The sequence below is a fragment of the Vanellus vanellus genome (genome assembly GCF_965231255.1).
Source record: "Vanellus vanellus genome assembly, chromosome: 2".
NCBI lineage: Eukaryota > Metazoa > Chordata > Aves > Charadriiformes > Charadriidae > Vanellus > Vanellus vanellus.
The window spans coordinates 68,126,475-68,142,441 of NC_138906.1; the positions used below are offsets into that span (position 1 = coordinate 68,126,475).

Genomic DNA, 15,967 nt, shown 5'->3' on the forward strand with positions numbered 1-15,967 from the left:
GTAATTATGCATTCTTTGTAGAATATGGGATAAAATGCATGTTTTAAAAACAGGAACTTCCTTCTGCAGATACACTGGCCCCCTTGCTGGTGGTGGTCAGGGCAAACTCTTTCCCAATATGAAGACTAAATAATTTCTAATTCTTTTTGTCCTTGCAGGTCAAGCCGGTTACTCACAGTAGAATCACTGTGTCGGCACGGTTTCGAAAACCACTCCAGGAGCCCTACACTATTTTGTAAGTAGAATTTTCAGTAAGTGAACTGCCATTTTGCGGGGGAGTGGTAGCGGTGTCTTAACTTCAGGTGAGTTTTGTTTAAAATGCTTCTCCAAATTATTTTACTTTGCTTTATTTCAGCCTGATTGCTAATGGAGACCTTATTAGCCCTGTAGTGCGCCTCCTCATTCCCAGGAGAACACTAAATCACTGGGATCAGATTCTCGAAATGGTTACAGGAAAAGTTACCCTCAGAAGTGGAGCTGTTCACAGGTATCAAGAAGCTGAATATTTGTAAGATACATTTGGTGTGCATAGACATGTTTTTAAAACTCCATAGGTAGATATAATGGATCATTCCTGCTTCATGGGAAATTCCACTATAAGAAAATTAAAATACATCAAAGAGACACAAAATGGAAATACATTGACTCCAAGTAACCTTCAGGTTTCATTTCAACTGCTATTTTAAAATAGAAAAACCTCGATTTGTTTCAACTGTTATTTCTTGATTAAATATTTAGTTACAATAATGCAATATATTTCGAATTAATAATTAAGTCACATGTCAGAATAAAATAAATGAGCACGGTAAAGTTGGTGAAGATGTTTGGAACATGCAATAATAGATGTGATCCACTCTACATTTTAATTTTGATAATTTTGTAAATTCATTGGGGCAAACAATTTCAAAGAAAATACAGGTTCTTTGGATTTTTAAGACCTGGGCTATGACTAGGAAGTGCTTTATACTCAGTCATCTCAGCTTCCTATGAAGGGCCAAGGCCAAAGTTGCAGTTGGGGGTTTGCCAGTTCCAGTGTCTCAGCTGGTCTGAGTTGCTCTGGTATCCCAGGAATAGGAGGTGACCTTCTGTATAGGTAAGTTTCAGTCCCTTAAGGCTTTTACAATGTAAAATAAGCTCTCTAAAATAAGATTTGGTAGTTGCAAGTTTTAGAGCAAAATAATATATGCAGTTTCCATGAGAAACATTGCAGTGTAAGCATGCCGCTGAGGTGCATACTGGCAAATTACTGACATTCCAGTGTTGCCCCATGCAGAGCACATTACAGAAATCTGTTCCTTACATGGGAAAGGGCCTTTTGTGGAAAATGATTCTTCACAGCTTATGCAATGTCTGAGGCTAAGCTTGCAAAATCTTTCTCAAATCAGTGAAGATAAAATAGTCTTTCAGTTACTCTGATTGCTTTCCCAGAGCTGATATAGACGATAAAAAATTAAGGTAATTCTTGTTGACGATTAGCTTTCATCTAATTTTTCCTCTCAGACCTGCATTTCTTTGCTCTTATTACCTGTCTACTTAACACTTCTACTTGTAGTAAAGTAAACTTACATGTGTTGCAACTTTCTGGGTCTGATTCTCAGCAAGTATAACTAGGAAGTGAGCGAAGTAACAGCCATTTACAATGTACCAATTCTTTCTGATCTCAGCTTGTTTAGCAATTTAAAAACCTTTCACATTTTATTCTCATTACTTGGTGTCAATCCTTGGTGAAACTGAATGATGTACATGAAAGCATAAATCATTCCGTACATAGCTAGGATTGCTTTTGAGAATCTCCTTCTAGTGCTTAGTTTTAATGCTTTAAAAATAAGATAATGTACATGACATTTTGAATTATTTAATGTTTTCCTTTTTCTGGTTTTCTATTAACCCAGTTTTCATTTTCCTTTCCTTAAAATGCTAGGAATACATATTAAATACGTTAGTAAAGTGGTCGTTGTTCTTTAATAAGTTACACATTAATTGCTAGGGTTTACTGAAACTGTGTTAGCATTAGGGGAGGTCCTGTAAGACCACTGATGCTGGGAAGATATAATTTCTCATTAAAGAAGTGGAATTATGAGAATCTGTATTATGTATATGGCTGTTTTTCTTTTCCATGTTATTAAAAGTCACACAAAGCTGCCAAGTCTTACGCAGTTTCACATGTGACTTTTTGAAAAGCAGTTATGATCATCCCCATCAGAACAGGGATCTAAGTAAGAAATATGAGAGAGGATACAATGAAAAATAAGCTTTTCTGCTTGCCAGGTTGTGCATGGCGATGGGGTACAGCGACCTGGTGGGCAGGTACCTGGTGCATTGGCAACCGGGAATTTGGGGATATTGGTCCCACAAGTTGTGTCATTGCTGTCTTCTTTGTCAGCCTGTATGCTTGCTTTGTTCTGGCTGCCGCTTTTTGGCTTGGATTCAGGAGGGAAATGGAAGTCCACTGATATCCCACAGGACAAGCCCTAGGTCATCTCCCAATGACAAGAAGAAGTGACAATGAGGACATCTTTGTTGCATAATACTAGCCAGAAAGAACCCGGCTGGTATTTGAATGGTTGTGGCCAGGTGGGTGGGTAGAAGGCTCCAGAAGTGTATGTCACAAAACTTGTGTGATACTTGTTAAGTCAATAGTTATTTATTTGCTTGACATTCCATTTTTTTAAAATGCATTTTTAATTTCACTTTGATCTTCAGTGACTGAATATGTTTGATCCAGTTATTATGGTTATCATTTTCAGGGTGAAAAATACAACCAGAGACTGCCAGATATTTGTCCATAACTTTTGGGCAGTTATATTAAGCTTTTGTGCATTAAATATGATATTAAAACACAAGCAAAGTGAAAGATTGGGAACAAAACCCCACAGTCATGTTTGTATGTACCCCTATATACTTGCAGCACCATAAAAATATATAAACAGTTCTTAAACCGTGGTACACTGATTTGCTGTTTTTTCCCTGAAGTTCCCCAAGCAAAATGTAATCTAGCAAAACACAGTGAAATTAATTCAGAAATAGACTTCTTGCTGATTTTTAGATTGCTTGTTTTCTTTTCATTATTTGTGTGTAACTGATGTCATCTGTGTGGTAGTGAAACATAAATTGATCTTTGAATTGCTGGCATGCCTGTGAAATATTTGCACTAAAAAGTAAATATGAGTAGTACAGAGGGGGTTCAGCATACCTCTTTGCAAGGAAGCAGCAATGTGATCAAGGTTTTAAAAAGCTGCAATTTCACCTTTAAGAATGTTTGGTCTTTGCATTTACAAAATCAAGATACTTCTATATGGCAGGACGCACCTAGAAAATCAAGGTACTTTCATGAGAGGAATATGAAGAAGACATAGACACACTGGATCAAGCGCAGCAAAGGGCCACAAAGTCAAAGAGCTTGAAGATATCAGTCACGTGGGGAGGGCTGGGACTCTGCAGCCTGAGGAAGAGAAGACTCGGGGATCTTCTTAGTGTATATTAATACCTGGTGGGAAGGAGTGAAGAAGTCAGAGCCTGGCTTTTCTCAGTGGTGCCCAGTGACAGAACAAGAGGCGATGGACACAAACTGAAATACAGGAAATTCCACTTGAACAGAACTTGGCTTTTTAGTTAAATATAAATATTGTTGAGTTTTGGAATATGTTTCATAGCAAAGACCTTATTTATTATTGAATGTTTCCTCCTTCCTCACTGTTTTGACCATCCTTAAATAAAATCACAAACTCAACAATGAAGCAATTGGGATAGCATAGAAATAATCACGGAATCACGGAATTTTCAGAGTTGGAAGGGACCTCTAGAGATCATCTAGTCCAACTCCCCTGCTAAAGCAGGATTGCCTAGAGCACATTACTCAGGACTGCATCCAGGCGGGTCTTGAAAATCTCCAGAGAAGGGGACTCCACAACCTCCCTGGGCAGCCTGCGCCAGTGCTCTGTCACCCTCACCGTAAAGAAGTTTTTCCGTGTATTTGAACGGAACTTCCTGTGTTCTAACTTGTGCCCATTACCCCTCGTCCCGTCAATGGGAACCATTGAAAAAAGCCTGGCTCCATCCTCCTTCAACCCACCCTTTAGATACTTGTACGCAATAATAAGGTCTCCCCTCAGCCTTCTCTTCTCCAGGCTAAAGAGTCCCAGCTCTCTCAGCCTTCCTCATAAGGGAGATGCTCCAATCCCTTAATCATCTTAGTTGCCCTTCGCTGGACTCTCTCCAGCAGTTCCCTGTCCCTCTTGAACTGGGGAGCCCAGAACTGGACACAGTATTCCAGTTGTGGCCTCACCAGTGCAGAGTAGAGGGGGAGAATGACCTCCCTCAACCTACTGGCCACACTCTTCCCTATGCAGCCCAGGATTCCATTGGCCTTTTTGGCAACAGGGGCACATTGCTGGGTCATGGATAACTTACTGTCTACTAGGACCCCCAGATCCTTCTCCTCAGAACTACTTCGCAGCAGGTCCGCCCCTAACCTATACTGGTGCTTTGCATTCTTCCTCCCCAGGTGCAGGACCTTGCACTTGCTTTTGTTGAACCTCATTAGGTTCTTCTCTGCCCAGCTCTCCAGCCTGTCCAGGTCACGCTGGATGGCAGCACGGCCCTCTGGGGTGTCAGCCACCCCACCCAGTTTGGTATCATCAGCGAACTTGCTGAGGATACACTCTGTCCCCTCATCCAGGTCATTAATGAATATATTAAACAAAATTGGACCGAGTATTGACCCCTGGGGGACACCACTGGTTACAGGCCTCCAACTAGACTCTGTGCCGCTTATCACAACCCTCTGAGTTCTGTCACACAGCCAGCTCTCAATCCACCTTGCTGTCACCTCATCTAGCCCATACTTCCTCAGCTTCCTAATGAGGATATTATGGGAGACAGTATCAATAGCCTTGCTAAAGTCAAGGTAGATGACATCTACATATATACATACATAATGTGTTGACCATCACCACTCCAACCCCCTCCTCCCCCCCCCAGTCCCTGATGCATTACTTCCTTCTCAGTAAAGTGTACAAATAGAAATTATTGTGGTAAAAATCTACCTGGTATTTTATATATATATATTTTGGTATTTTAATGGTGTTGTAGGTGTCTAAGATATACAGCTTCTTGTTATAATGTATTATTGTATTTCCTGCTACTTCCAACCTTATCCCACCAGGTACAGCCATGTTCCAACCTTCTGATCTATGCAATATAAGTGCATGTCATGGTTTAGGCCAAAATCCACTACTGGGGACCTGAGGGACCCCAGATGGAACTGACAGATGCTCCCCTCTACCCCTCTTCAAAGAGAGAGGCAGAGGAGGAAAAAGAGACTTATGAGTTTAGAAGAACTAAACTACTTTAATGAAATATTAATAATAAAATAAAAAGAAATAATGAAATATATACAAAACCGTATCAAGCTCCCGAGATGACAATCACGTCACCGGCTGGCACTGGGGCAGTCCCAGGCTGGACTCAGTGATGGACGGGAACTGGATTCCAGATCTGGATTCAGGATCGGGATCACAGGCAGACAAACAGAGTCCTCCTCAGACGTCGGCCACTGAAGGAAGAGAGAGTGACACTTTCATCCCTCAGCTTTTATACTGAGCATGAGGCAGATGGGATGGAATACCCTGTTGGTCAGTTTTGGGTCACCTGTCCTGTCCACTCCTCCCTGCAGGTGGGACCCCACTATGCTTTTCCGCTTCCGACCCTCCAACGTGGCAAACAACAAAGTTGGTTGGCCTTGGCTGTTATGGCAATAAGTATAAGCAGGAGCCTCTCTGCATACCATGCCTGGGCATCAGCTATAAACAATTGGCCTTATCACTCTGAGTGAACACTGTCTGCACAATATGCAGTTAATTTCAGTTGTTAGAAGAGGCCCAGCTAAGAATTGAAGTTACTGAACAAAATTGGTTCTGTTTTACCTCAAACCAGGACAGTGCAACATTATCAACTTGGCCTGTCTTAGGTGGACAGGTTCTGGGTTTTGAGTCGTGGGGCCATGAATGTGCTGTTCTTCACAGGTTACTGCATAGTGCCTAGAGCACAGATGGGAGGTAGAACTTGATATGAGAGGGGTCAGGTACTCACGAAATAGATCCCTTCCAAGGTATCAGGGGAAAGGTATTAAAGACCTTCTAAGTACAAATTAATTTGTTTCATATTAGACATTATAAGAGTATTTCATCTGTTATAACGCTTCATAATTCATTAGTTTTATATAAACTGTGATTTAGGTCATTATTTTGCTCTGTCTTTCCTTGTCTTTTTTTATGTAACAAATGATCATTGTGTGGCATGCACTGTACTTTGTTGGGTTTCATATCTGGAAATTCAACATGATTTCATAAGTTTAGATTAATGTAGCTTTCAATGCTCTTAATACACTAAACTGAATGTTAAGTTTTATTTATATTAAGCGTTTTCATATTTTTCAGACTTTACACTTTAGATGGAAAACTTGTTCAGAATGGGTCAGACTTGGAGAATGGGCAAATTTATGTTGCAGTGGGTAGAGAAAAGTTTAAGAAGTTGCCATATGGTGATCTGCTGTTTAGCAAATCTACAATGAGAAGACCACAGGGGTAAGTTCTATAGGTGTGTGATATACTTCTCATGTGCTTGTGTCTGTCAATTTGTTTACAAAGTGCCACCAGTAAAGTTCAAAATCATCATTACAAGAACAAGGGAAGGTGGAATGGATGAATGGATGGATGGGTTAATATGGATGCCAAACTTTATAGACAACTTCCAAGAAAGTAGAGATAACAAAAACAAGAGAAAATGAAAATTCAGCAAATTATTTCTCCTCATAAACATGCCATTGATCACGTATCACAAAATTAATGTCAGAGAAAAGATTATTTTGACTTGGCTTGATTTGGTTTTTTTTTTTGTTTTTTTGTTTTTTTTTCTTGGGATACAAACATGTACAACTGACTGAGCTTAGGTGCAGCTACACCAGTCTAGATCTACTCTTTTTTGGTAATGTTTCATGGAATATGTAGTCCCTTAAGAATGCTTTATGTTTGGGTTGATTTTTTACAGGCTGGAATTATCACATAATAGAGTCCTAAACCAGGTGCCTGTAAGGAGAAACTTGGGCTTTTAGAATCTTTGGAAAACATGAGAGTTGGGAGACATTTCATTGAAATAAATGGAAATAAATGGAAATTTGTCCCACAAATTGGTGTAATTTAGAGAATTTGTCCTATATTCTCCATATAAACTGAGGTGTAATTTATAATTTTTTTTAGTGAGCAATTGTAGACAATGTGAATAACTTGAAAGTATTTTGGGAAAAAACATTTGCAACAGATTAATTTAAGGACAGTGAAAAGCTGTGTTGATCAATTGATGTAAACAGAGTTTTATTGAAATTGCTGGAACCTTTCATTATAGTAGTTGTAAGGATCTTTCACGCAGTAATTCACTGAATACTGCTCTGCTAATTTTCTGTATGTAAAGTATGCATTGTGGGGAAATGTAATGCATTTGTTTGAATAAGTTAATGATTATGCATTTAAATATAGTCTAGTGAACAGAAATGTGTGATTCTTAGTAAAAAAATGTAATGAATAAAGCAATTAATTCTGTTTCCATAGCCAACTTGGGTGTTATATGACTTGGTTATAGATACGTAGTGTCTTTCATAGTGACAGTGTACACAATTCTAAGATATGGCTTATTTCTGCAGTTCCAAAACCTCTGTACTACCTCCGATTGTGGGATCTAGAAAGTCTAAAGGCAGTGTAAGTATCAATTGCCATAATAAAGTTTGTTTCTAATTTTGCTTAGTTCCAGCAGATGGAAAGTCCCTGTCCTTTGGGTTTTAATTAAATCTGAAGAGAAAAAATCCACAGCCACCTGGTGGTGTGCTTATTAAAGCTTGATGAATCTGCAGCTATTTGCAGTGTCAATTAGACAAAAGAAAAATGAGAAAATATTATTGTAATAATGGCTGCTCTATTTTTTATAAAACCTTCCATAGCAAAGATCTACTACTGCCTTGAGGTCTTTTGCATGAATCTTGTCAGCTGTCTTTGTGTGTTTGTTTATTTGTTTCAAATTATACACCTAAAAGAAAAACAGAACCTTTTACAAAGCATCTTGCAGAAAAAGGTTGTTTCTGCATGCTGAGTCTAAATAAACTGAAACAGTTTCCTATCTCGTGTGTTTTGTCCTAGCTAACAATTAAATACAGAGCTCAAGCCTCCACTGCTTTGTATCCTGTATAGCTATGTATATGTGTACTAAATGAGTCCACTGTGGATTTAAAACAGTGCCAAATCAGAATACAAGTATCTGTTTGCACTGATTCTGTATAAGTGCAGTTTACTGTACAAGTACAAGACAGTGGAGAGTCAGACTCACAGTCTGTCATTATAATTGTGGTAGTTGATCATGTCCATTCACTGTTTACAAAGCAAAAAATCCTGGAGCCACTAAACAAAATAAGCAATAAAACATACAAGTCTCTGTTCCATTCTGTTTAAATTCAGTAGAATATAAACCTCAGTAAAGAACATACTTTAAAGTGGTGTTTGTTTTTAAAACATGAGCTTTGCAATTCTAGAATTTGTAAAAATAATTCAGTAACAGTTTTAACTTTTTGCCTTTTCTACTATTACTGAACAACATGTACACAAAATTATTTGATATTCACTTTTATTCTATTGGGATTGTAACACATGCTGATGACAAGTGTCAAAACTTAAGGAGGCAGGAATGTGTACTACTGCTCTTAAATATCTATTGCAACACTTGAACTGATATAAATCATGCAATTGTTTGCTTCAATTTGATATTTATATTTTTTACCATTATTGCTTGGGAGTAACAGTCTCCAGTTTGAATTAGAAGAGACTGAAATATTGCCGTGCCCTCATTTCTCTTTATAGAGAAAGGATAAGTGGTAGATATGAGCGTATTGGTAGATAAATGGTAGAGTAGATGGTAAGAGCTAGACAGTATTTAAGTAAGATATTTTAAACAGAACTGATTTCTACTGATTATGTGAAAACTAGGAAAATCACATAAAAATGTAATAACGTGTGCGGGTTTTTTTAAAGACATGCAGGATTTTGTTCAGGACTTATTTTTCTGAAAGATGTTAGTGTTATATAGTATTACCTTTTAACTTTAGCAATGAAGTGAAGACAATTGTCCATGACCATTGCAGAATGAAAAGCCTTTCTGGTTGCCAAGTTCTAAAATGGCATGAATTGTTCATGCAGCTACACTAAGCAAAACAGTGAAGTAGAATATATTCATCCTCTGTGATTCATCTAAGACTGTGATAAGATGAACAGTTCCAGATACTGATAAGGTTTTCTGTCCTATCTGCTTGAGAGTTTTGTTGTTATATGGAGCGTTTTGACAGAACTGGACTAGGAAGAAACTACATGTGTTGCTAGATTGGCAAAAGTAGGAGGCTGACAGCCTCTAATGAAAGGCAAGAATGAGTGTGTTCATTTGATAAAGTCTTTATGTAGCCTAGAACGATATAAACAGCACCTTAAAGGGCTGCTATATACAGTTCCGGTTTTAACAATGTTGATTGTGAACAGATTTAGACTGAAGAAAAAAGTGTATAAATAATAAAATCTTTGGCTAGTACACCCAGGATCATACATACTTCAAAGCTGTAAAAATAAGGACCAGGTTTCTGGTTCTGTTTCTAGATACACCACAGAGGAACCAGAGGAAGGGGCTGATGTCCTTGGAAGTGATGAAGAGGTGATATGTGGGCAGACCCCTTTCTTAGTGTCCACTTGGCAGTCACAGTGTTACTGCCACATGAAGGCTGTCATCCTCTTCCAGTGTCTTTTGACACTTAGATTAATGCCCATGTCTCATTTACACAGGCAATGAATTATTCACAAGTTATATATGTTACATCTTATGACTTTTCATACATATGTATAGATGAGACATAGCTGTATATCATATGTGTGCATGTATATATTCACCTAGCCATTCTTTTCATTAAATGAAACATTATTTCCTTATAATAAATGTATTCTTTTTTTCTGGGAGTTATTGAGGAGCATTTAATCAGTTGGATCATATAGTAAGTTCATGAGACAGTTTTCTGGATAGTTTAAGATATCCAACCTAAACCATTCTATGATTCTATAATGTCATATAACTGTACTGATTGTAAATTAATATGCTTCTTTAACACCTGATACTAATCTTTAGTATTAAAAGGTTAAAATAATATTGAAATTTAAAAAATAAACTTTGTCATTTTCATCAGTGATAATTGCGTACGTGTGATAATTGCATATGTGTAATAATTGCGTACATGTAATAATTGTGTATGCTTCTCTGCAGGGAAACGATCGGCAATCTAAATCTACTGTTGGATCCAGTGACCCAGGAGAAAACAGTTCCTCACCTCAACTTCCCAAACGGAAAGACAAAAAAAGCCAGAATCCAGAGGATTCCGTGTCCAGACGACACTTTTCTAACAACTCTACAAAAGTAAAACAGGCAGTTGGAGTAACAGCTTCCACAGGAGTCCTTCAAGATAACGGTCAGTACTGAGATAAACACTCTCATAGCATAGTGGCTTTTGATCTTCAGTTAAAACGGTGAAATAGTGGAATAATATGCCTGTATAGTTCTTGTCCATTTACTCTGGCTAACTGTATTTACAAAAGTTCTTTTTGCTTAGGAAATATACCTACAGATAACCACTAAATTCCTGGCTTCATTTACATACCACAGGAGTCTGTATATAATTTTTAGCAAGCCTTGGAAGTTCAATTAATATGGTCCTATTTTTATGCTTTTGATAAAAGCATAATACAAAACATATTTTGACCATTTTTCCACTGTTCCGCCCTGCAAAAAAGTGAAGAAAAGGAGCTGTTCTACGCAAAGGACACCTCACTGTCCCTGATGATCCCTGGTTAGCTGCCTGGTTCTGTATAACAAAATGACTAGACCCTGGGGGAATAAAACAAACACGAACTCCAGTTAGCCAATAGCTGCTGAGACTAATTGTCACTGAGGCACTTTCAGAATTTCTCCCTCACTCTGCTGTGGCAGCAATTTAGAAATTTAGTCGTAAACATCCCCTTTGAGAAACTGTTTTTCGTATCCTATGGTGTAATATTCCCCCTCCCCCCATTTTTTTAATGGCTAGAATAACGTCCCCTCACTACAAATATTGCTCCCATGCTGGGATGGCTGTTTTTTCTCATTAGTAATAGTTCCAAAAGTCATGAATACAGGCCAATTAATATCTGCCAGGAGAAATAAATTATACTTTTCGTGCATTTGACATTTCTTCTCACTGCTGTTTAAGTGTTAATAATTAAGTGTGCAATAACAAATTGTGGTCTAAAACGTCAGTATATGTCATCCAGTTTTGTACCTCTGTCTACAGTCATGAGTTGTAAATTTTATTTGAGTCAGGAGTAGGTTTGTAAATTTGAGTTTTAAGAGGTAAATGAAATCATAGAATCATAGAATCATAGAATGGTTTAGGATGGAAGGGACCTTGAAGATCATCGAGTTCCAACCCCCCTGCCATAGGCAGGGACACCTCTCACTAGACCAGGTTGCCCAAGGCCACGTCCAGCCTGGCCTTGAACACCTGCAGGGATGGGGCCTCAACAACCTCTGGGCAACCTGTTCCAGTGCCTTACCACCCTTAAAGTGAAAACCTTCTTCCTAATGTTTAATCTAAACCTGCCTTCTTCCAGTTTAAAGCCATTCCCCCTCATCCTGTCACTACATGCCCCAGTCAAAAGTCCTTCCCCAGCTCTCCTGTAGGCCCCCTTTAGGTACTGGAAGGCCACAATAAGATCTCCCTGGAGCCTTCTCTTCTCCAGGCTGAACAGCCCCAACTCTTTCAGCCTCTCCTCATAGGAGAGGTGCTCTAGCCCTCAGATCATCTTCGTGGTTCTCCTCTGGACACGCTCCAGCAGGTCCATGTCCTTCTTATGTTGAGGACTCCAGAGCTGGATGCAGTACTCCACGTGGGGTCTCACGAGAGTGGAGTGGAGGGGCAGAATCACCTCCTTTGACCTGCTGGGCACACTTCTTTTGATGCAGCCCAGGATATGGTTGGCCTTCTGGGCTGCGATCGCACATTACTGGCTCATGTTGAGCTTCTCATCAATCAGCACCCCCAGGTCCTTCTCCTCAGGGCTGCTCTCCAGCCATTCCCCGCCGAGTCTGTATTTATGCTTGAGATTGCCCCGACCCAGATGTAAGACCTTGCACTTGGCCTTGTTGAACTTCATGAGGTTGGCTTGGGCCCACCTCTCCAGGCTGTCCAGGTAATACAATTGTCTTTATAAGAGTTAAGTTGTTTAATTTCAGGTTAATGTTAGTCTGGATTCAAATACCATTCTATCCTTTTGCTGGTAAGTGGACATAATTTTAGCCAACTCTTTTTCAGTCAAGTTTTTTTTCTTACTGAAGAACGATGATTGTATTATAATGACAGTGACTGGAAACATTTGTCCTTTATAGCTGATAAAATGACTGAATATATTCTTCTGCTTGAAATCATCATGGTGTATCCCCACTTTTTAGACATTGAGTGGTGCATGCTAAAAACATACGAGGGAGAGACTACCAGAGCTGTCTTCTCAGAGGGGACCTTGCATGCTTGGCTTACCATTTCTAAAGAGTCAGAAACATGTAAGATGCAAAAAATGCAGGGAAAGGCTTTTACATTTAGGCTGTTGTCCACCCTGGATATCTTCAGTAATTGATATGTTTTCTTTTTTTTTGGAAACAGATGCATTGTCTTCTGTTGGGAAAATCTGGTACAGATTTCTTTATACAGAGCTCAAAATCCACATGTTCTGGTCTAATCTACTATTCAGAGTACTGAACTGCTCTGAATGTCTACTTATAAATAAACAGACCTCTTACATTAAGAAGAGCCAAGCCACATTGCTTTTTCTGATCGATATAGTGCCATTATGGTGATTTTCTATATGCCATTTTTTCTGGCCTGCGGGTTTTTGTAAGTAAACTTTCTACAGATGTTTCCTGGAAGCAAACAGACCCCTGTTGCCAAGGTGAGAGAAATTTGTTCTTTGCCCTTGTCAGCCTTGCATTAGGTTATCGGAGGTTTCTTATTGCTTTCTTTCATTTCCCAGTGGAGGGAAGAGCAATAGTTTCTCTGTCCTTTCAGCAGGCACTGACTAAGAGACAAATCTTACTTTGGTAGATAGCAGACAAATGTAGGGAGATATTTATCTCTCCATATTTAGTGCTATTGCTTCTCCACCTGCTGACAGAAATGGTTGGAAATCCACTAAGTTTACTGAAGAAGTGACTGCTTGCCTCTCACTTCAGCTTTTCCATGCTTTGTGAGTCTTGTGTAACTAGGAGAAGCTGTTCAAGGCAACCAGTTCACTGGTTTGAGCAAAAGTGTATGTTGGGAGAAGCTCTCTGTTCTCTGTTTGTCCTCCATGTATGAAAACCTGCTAGCAGAAGTGGGAATGGGCAGTTCGGTGTGTGTGCTGTTCTGCAAGGCTAGATAAACCTAGCTGATCATGCAGGCAGTTACTAAAGGAGATGAATGAAGTCTCTCGGTTAAATTCAGACAACAATATGGGATGAGAAATCCAGAGCCATGTAATGGATTTCTGGTGGGGTGCAATCCCTGCTCTCAGTAGATCTCTGTTCAAGAGGAGATGTATACTAAGTCAGTGAGAACTGTTTTCTTTTGCCAAGCACAGAAAGCAAACTATCTCATACTCCTGTAAGTCTTTAGGCCAACCACAGTGACAACTGCAGACTTGTGAACGTCTACAGACTTACCTTTCCCCAGTTAAATTCCCTAATATTTGTTCAGCCAGATCAAATGAAAAATATTCCAGGAAGCAGTGGCCTTAAGTTTCTCATCACAAGGCTACTATTCAAAGTGATTTTCAGCCCTGCTTGCATTTTAACAAGAGGTGCATCCTTATTATTACATTATTCTAGTTCAGCTTAAATGTATTTCTTTGCCACATGATTCAAACTAAATTTAATGATGTTTTATTATTTATTTATTTTCTCTTTACTTTCTGGTTCCACTTTTTCTCTGGTACTTTTCAGTAAGTATGAATATTTTTTTTTTCTGTTATCAAGAGCAAAATCAGGATGTCCCGTTTCCTGCATTTTGCTTTACAAGCCCTCAATAATAGCACCTAATACCCTATAGTCACCATTTCACATGAGAAACCATGTTTTGAGTCTGTTAGCTCTTAGTGGGGCACTTTTTTGCTATTGCGTTTTTCCAAATAAGTGGTTTATCATTGTGTGGAAAACATTTGAACGGTGCATGGAGCACTGAAGAGAGATCCCACTTGTCCCTTTTCTTTCCCTTTAGTCATTTTGGCTGGAAATTTGTAAGGAAGTGCTCCAGGTCCCTTAAAATCCACAGAGGGCTTTTTTGTTGTGGGTTTTTTTTTTTTTCCTTTCTCTGGAAGAGGTACAGCTACACTTGCTGCAATAGTTTTTGTCATAGTAGCCAAGCAATATATCTGAACCATGTTCTGAAATAGGTTTGAATAGGTTTGTCTCATTGTAAGAAAGCATCTGTACCCAGTTTATTTTCTGAATTGTCTGAGGTCTAACAGACTGGTAGAGGCGCCCAACCTTTTGACAAGAGCTGATGCTGTTGGCAAAATATCTGAGGTTTCTTTTGACTCACTGAGGCAGGTGGCATGTGTCACTGTTTAAAGAGAAGCAGAAACATCCTTCTGGAAGTGGATGACATTTGAGGTGTAGTGTTGTAGAGGAGGCTGAGCAGGACTAAGGAAGAGTGCTAATAGCTGTTACTGCTTCTACTGCAGGAAGCAGGCAAGGCATTCATATCGAATGATATGTTTTTTCATAGTCACCCCGTTAACCCAGCCAAACTTGAAGACTTTACACAGAGTGCAGTTTCTGTTTGCTTTGTTCTGAAGCAAAGTGAATTGGATAACTTACGCATATAATGGCAAAATCTAAAAATTCACAATATTTAATCCAGTTATGACTGTATACAAAAATTTTTTAATGTGCCATTGCTGTGAATGTGGCATAAAAATATAGGAAATTATTTCATACTAAAATAATTAGTTGCCAGAAAAAAGTCATGTATTTCATCATCAACAATAAGCACTAAAATGCACTTATAAGATTGTTAGTTGTACCTAACACCGTTCAATTACTTTGAAATTGAGTGCTTCATTGTACTTAGTATACATTTCCCTAGGATGCAATAATGCCTTTCAGAGAGATAGGAGATGTCTTAATTGATAGCTACAATTGTTTAAATTTACCCTTATCTTTGAGAATCTTGGGAGACAGCATTTCTTTTCTAAAATTTTTTTTTAAATTATTAGTGTGATGATAGTTTTACAGCTGGAACTATTCTTGAGCACTATACTAATAGAAGGTTGTGTGTTATTCAGATAATAACTTTTCTAGGTTTTATACATACAGACAGATATTTTATTTTATTTGTTTTCTATTGGATCCTACAAATGTAAAAGAGGAGCTAACACACCAGGCCATGTTTGGTAACCAAAGTCTATCACTGTATGTTCCTTTTCATTGTTATTTCCCATGTAAATGAACAGCAGGCTTCTCTCTGGAGAGTCAAAAGCTCTAGGAAATAAATATCTCCATGTGGGGTGTGAAGGATTCTTAAATTGCTCTTGCACCTTTTTTACCCATATTTGTCTGCCTGTGAGAGACTGCAGCACTTGCAGGCAAATTTTGGGGAAGGAGGACAACTCTTGAAAAATCACAACAAAGGTCTTTTCGCTCAGGTGTGACCCTGTGTGGGAGCTCCACTGTAGTCAGAACTTAGGTAGCTTGTAGTGAACTTGTTAAAAAAAAATGTATTATACTGACTTCAAACTGTCATCTTCTATGCAGTAGTTGTCTCCTGAGTGTTTTTTCTGGTCCCACCTCAAGATGGAATGACCTGAAGCACAGGCCAGGCAGGCTGTAGGAG

At 38.8% G+C, this 15,967-nt stretch overlaps 1 protein-coding gene across 1 annotated transcript in view; it reads left to right on the forward strand.

Annotated features, from left to right (window-relative positions):
- The window catches only part of DCDC2 (doublecortin domain containing 2), a gene marked incomplete at its 5' end in the record, with an annotated part of 74,667 nt that overhangs the window by 23,123 nt on the left and 35,577 nt on the right, over positions 1 to 15,967 (forward strand). The window contains 5 exons of the mRNA XM_082479135.1: positions 159 to 235; positions 356 to 487; positions 6,438 to 6,584; positions 7,697 to 7,751; positions 10,339 to 10,540. Coding sequence (XP_082335261.1) covers positions 159 to 235; positions 356 to 487; positions 6,438 to 6,584; positions 7,697 to 7,751; positions 10,339 to 10,540 — 613 coding nt within the window. The remainder of the gene's footprint in view (positions 1 to 158; positions 236 to 355; positions 488 to 6,437; positions 6,585 to 7,696; positions 7,752 to 10,338; positions 10,541 to 15,967) is intronic.